The sequence below is a fragment of the Sinocyclocheilus anshuiensis genome, unplaced genomic scaffold, assembly GCF_001515605.1.
Source record: "Sinocyclocheilus anshuiensis isolate Anshui unplaced genomic scaffold, SAMN03320099.WGS_v1.1 scaffold455, whole genome shotgun sequence".
Taxonomy (NCBI): Eukaryota; Metazoa; Chordata; class Actinopteri; order Cypriniformes; family Cyprinidae; genus Sinocyclocheilus; species Sinocyclocheilus anshuiensis.
This window is the reverse complement of record NW_015552560.1, coordinates 196,593-201,413: the sequence shown is the minus strand read 5'-3', so window position 1 is coordinate 201,413 and position 4,821 is coordinate 196,593. Positions and strand designations below refer to the sequence as shown.

General features: G+C 37.0%; 1 protein-coding gene across 1 annotated transcript in view; it reads left to right on the top strand.

Annotated features, from left to right (window-relative positions):
• The window catches only part of LOC107664704 (phospholipid phosphatase 4-like), a 148,062-nt gene that overhangs the window by 93,219 nt on the left and 50,022 nt on the right, over positions 1-4,821 (top strand). Inside the window, exon 3 of the mRNA XM_016455351.1 lies at positions 2,781-2,871. Coding sequence (XP_016310837.1) covers positions 2,781-2,871 — 91 coding nt within the window. The remainder of the gene's footprint in view (positions 1-2,780; positions 2,872-4,821) is intronic.

The following is a 4,821-nucleotide window of genomic DNA, read 5'->3' as shown; positions in this document are numbered from 1 at the left end:
TTCATACAGCAATAGCTGGACGCTTTTGTCCATATTAGGAATTTCCTCATACGACTTTCTGCGCGAGAGCACCCTCCGGCTATGAGTATGAATGAAACATACACTGCACGGAGTGTTTAGCGCTCAGTGATGTTCATATCGCTTTATTCTGGGTCCGAATAAAACATCAGATCATGCACAGACTATCCTGTCTCTTTGAATTTAAATCTATATTTATTCACACCGGCTCTTGAAGACCTCTATGCGAACACACTTGCCCGAAAAAGTGTGGGGGGACGAATTAACGTGCTATTAAAAGTGGGGGGGTAATCTACCGCGTAATCTACGCCCCTGTTTCAAACAGAAAACAAGATTATTTTGTTTACCCCATTGGCAGATTATTTTGCTTGTTTCAAGCAAAAACTCACTTAATTTTTACTTGTCTAGAAAATCCTTCTCGATTTAAGAATTTTTAGATGTTTTGGCTGGAAACAAGACAAAAAAATCTAAGCTAGAAAAGCATTTTTTGCAGTGTGTTTTAGATTTTTAATAGTTATAATTGCTTATAGGTGCACAGACAAAGAAATCTGACCACTAAAATGTTGTATTCTCTTAAGGAAATTTTAGATGAATTTTGCATGATTGTCTATCTTTAATTATGAAGTAATCTTCCATTTTCCACACTGTTTTCATATTCCTACTTATGAGTAGCTTCAGAAATGCACTTTTCCATTATTTTGCACTAATTTGTTGTGTTTAGTATGACCACTAGTGAGGGTGTGTATGGATTTAATTCCTTTTTCTAACAGTGTTTGGTAATTTGGACTCGCATTGTATTACATTTTATCATTATTATTATTATTATTATAAAAAAAATAAGCAAACTCGCCTATTTTGCTTATTGGTCATCACTACATTATCTGTGTCTTACTAACCACTTATGTTGGTATAATTTAAAGGTATATTAAAAGTCATTATCAAGTATTTCATTATCCTTTGTTATAAAATACAATAAATAACACAAGAGTAACTATTAAAATATTAAAATGTCACACTAATACATTTCCATCACACATTATACAGAGGTGTCATGCAACTGTGTATGTGTATATACAGGTACATCTTGCCCTCACTGCCAGAGGTACCAAAAGCTGGTTCAGTGACCATGGTGTTACTGTGCTTGATTGGCCAGCAAACTCCCCTGACCTGAACCCCATAGAGAATCTATGGGGTATCGTCAAGAGGAAGATGAGAGACACCAGACCCAACAATGCAGATGACCCGAAGGCCGCTATTAAAGCAACCTGGGCTTCCATTACACCTGAGCAGTGCCACAGGCTGATTGCCTCCATGCCACGCCACATTGATGCAGTAATTCATGCAAAAGGAGGCCCAACCAAGTATTGAGTGCATAGAAATGAACATACTTTTCAGAAGCCTGACATTTCTGTTTAAAATATCCTTTTTTTATTGACCTTATGTAATATTCTAATTTTCTGAGACACTGAATTTTTGGTTTTCATTATCTGTAAGCCATAATCATCAAAATTTCAAGAAATAAAGGCTTGAAATATTTCACTCTATGTGTAATGAATCTATATAATATATGGGTTTCACTTTCTGAATGAGTGACAAAAAATATTGACCTCTTTCGTGATATTCTAATTTGTTGAGATGTACCTGTATATGTAATGTGTATCATATACACATACAGTAGATAAATACAGGATAAGTAAAACCCATCATCTTTATTTTATTTTATTATTAAACATTGCACACCAACCTTCATGACTATTATCTTTTATGTAATATTTTTCTAAATGGTGAATGAGATCTTCAATGCAATGGGTAAAGGTTTGGTGCAAGTCTGTAGGATCCTGCAGAGGCATTGGAACATCTTCAAGTGAAAAAGGGAAGGAAACAAACAAAAAAAACACCGGAGTACATTTAGTCAAACTATATTTTAAGATGTAATCTCACACACTAGTTAATTACTGTAGATCCATTCCAGTAAAGTATGGCTCTTATGTTAGAAGCCCAATAATAATAATAAAAAATATGAATACCGTTTTTTTGTTTGTTTTAAATAAAGTTTGACATGGATTTATCTAAAAGTTAAGAAATAGGATGAAAGGAAAACGAACAATCATTTGAACAAATGCTCAAAAAATTCATATTCTCCCTTCAGATCATTTTTATTTTTAGGGAATTTTCACCAGACAGACCACCGAGGTTACTTTGGTCAAAGAGTAAACTAATGGCGCTTTTCCAGAACCGTACCGAGCCGTACCATGCAGTGGAAAAGCGCCATTAGTACCATGTTCCAGTAATCATTTTAACCACCTTAAGCTGGTATCCCTCGTTGTAGGGATTACTTTCTGTGGATGGTCCCATGAATGTCACAGTAAAGCTTTAGAATCTTTTGAAAATACATCTCTCAAAGGCCAAAAAGCTGAAAGGTCACTTTTTGTTCAAACCCTGGAATTCCGTTTTGACAAAACTGAAATAAATGGGAATTTCAAGTGAAAATTAAAACACTTTTTGTGCATTCTGTTTTATTTTAAGAAAGCAGTATCTTGTGTCCATAGAGAGTGTGGAGGTTGATAACATATGTGTAGGAGCCTTAACATACCTCAAGATATAAAGACATTCACATAATGAAGTGGCAGAAGACGCCTTTGCTTTTGTCAGGCCCAACAGCCTTTGGATAGAAAAACAGCTTTTTTAAAATCACAATCATGTTGGGTTTGTGTGAAATAGGATGCGTGAAAATGAGACATTGTGTTCTTTTTTCTTTACAGGCAATTTCATTCCTCACCCCATTGGCTGTGATATTTGTGGTGAAGATTATACAGAGGACAGACAAGGCAGAAATTAAAGAGGCTTGTTTAGGTGAGTGCCCAAACCATGGTCAAAATAAATAGTCAACAAAGTCATTAACTAATTATATTAAAATCTTTACACAATGGATGTTTTTACCATAATTATAGAGGTAAATGTGGTATAAGATTATTGAATTTTATTACACAGCAATCTGGAATGCTTGACTATTATTGGTCAATTATGGCATCCAACAGAGTGATATTCCTACATTTTGTTAACAACAGCCCATCCACGTATCAGACCGCTCATCCAGGTAACTAAAACAGGCGCTAATTTCATGTCTTCTGTATCACTGCAGACTCACTTTATTTTGTGTTGTTACAAATGCAGCTGGTGCCATCTTGCATCTCAATTATTGATTATATTGAAATTGTAATTGGAGGACTTCAGCATTAACATTAATCGATAACACTTTACTTGAAGGGGTGTGCATAAGACTGACATGACACCTTCATAATCATGACATGACACATGTCATGAATATGAAGGCGGTTTTATGCATGTTTATGACAACTGTCATTAAGTGTCATTCGCTCAGTTATGTCATTTGTAATGTCTTTGTCATGACAACTTGACATTACCAAGACAACATAACCTGTCATAAACATGACACAGCAGATTAATTATCAAACTTAAGAAGTTACTTAGCTTTATGGGTTAACATTACATTAAACTGTCATGTGGTTGGTTTTGACATTGGCTGTCATGAGGCCATTATAATTGTGTCGCAAATGTTTTTCTGACCACTTTTATTCAGTGGTACAAATTGAATTTGTCATTAAAATGTCATTAAGTGTTAATACTCTCAAATAATTTTATAACAGTGTCATGGATATTTTTCTTGACCTCAACTACAGTGGTACAAATTTAATTTGTCATTTAAAAGTCATTAAGTGTTAATACTCTGTATTTTATAACAACGTCATGAATATTTTTCATGTAATATTTTTTTTCAGTTTCCTCTAACAGAAGGTCAGATAATAGACCATTTCAAATGTCGTAAAAAAGATGAACAAGTGTTAGAGAAATAAAATCAATCATCCAATAATAATAATAATTAAAATTGATACAACTATATTTTATTGCATTTGAAGAGCGACAATGGTGGTTTAAGGTCGCCTCGATGAGCGTTTTCTTTCTGGCCATAACCCTCCAGCTCAGGTGAGCCTTCCATTTCTTCCTGATTTGCATACTGAGATCGAGAAGGAATGGAAGAGGCCGTTTTCCTCACGCCTCTATCGGTTCCAGCATATGAGTTATGCCAACATCGAGGCGATGCGTGAAAACGGCTATGAGAGGATGCCCCCTGTAGAAGAGACGCTGGCTAGCTATCTCTCTATGGGTGAGACGTCCTTCCTTAATACTCCCTCCTTGCCATCTAAGCCCCTTCAGGATACATCGCGCTTAAATGGCAGGGCATACGCAGCAGCAGGTCAGGCTGTGGCTTCGTTGCACACTATGGCGGTGCTCCAGGCATATCAGGCTGATCTGCTGAAAGACCTGGATAAAGTAAGATCCATTCTATATATATATATGTATTTAATGTGCTGGTGGTTATGTGTGTATAATCCTTCTATGAGATTTCTTTGCAGTGTTTCCGGGACCTGTGTGTTTCTGTCCTATCTAAGGTAGGTCCTCTGTGAGCACACCTTTGCTAGATTCAGAAACCAGGTGCTCGTCATGCAGTGTTACCTCACTCGTCGACATTATGTCCAGCCGGTATGATAGCCCTGGTCGACCTTCATGCTTCCTGGATCATGCGGCCAGGTCAGAGACTTCTGCGGGAGCCTTCTTGATCATCAGGCCCCCGGCACGACACTGCAAAAAATTCCTGGATGTCCGGGCTCCAGGATATCCCCTCTTGCTGAGGCATCGAGCGGGAAGTATAGGTGGCATTTGCGAGAAACTTCTTGTGTAATGCTGTCTCAGGCAGTGCTCCCCTCGCCTTAGAGGGTCGTA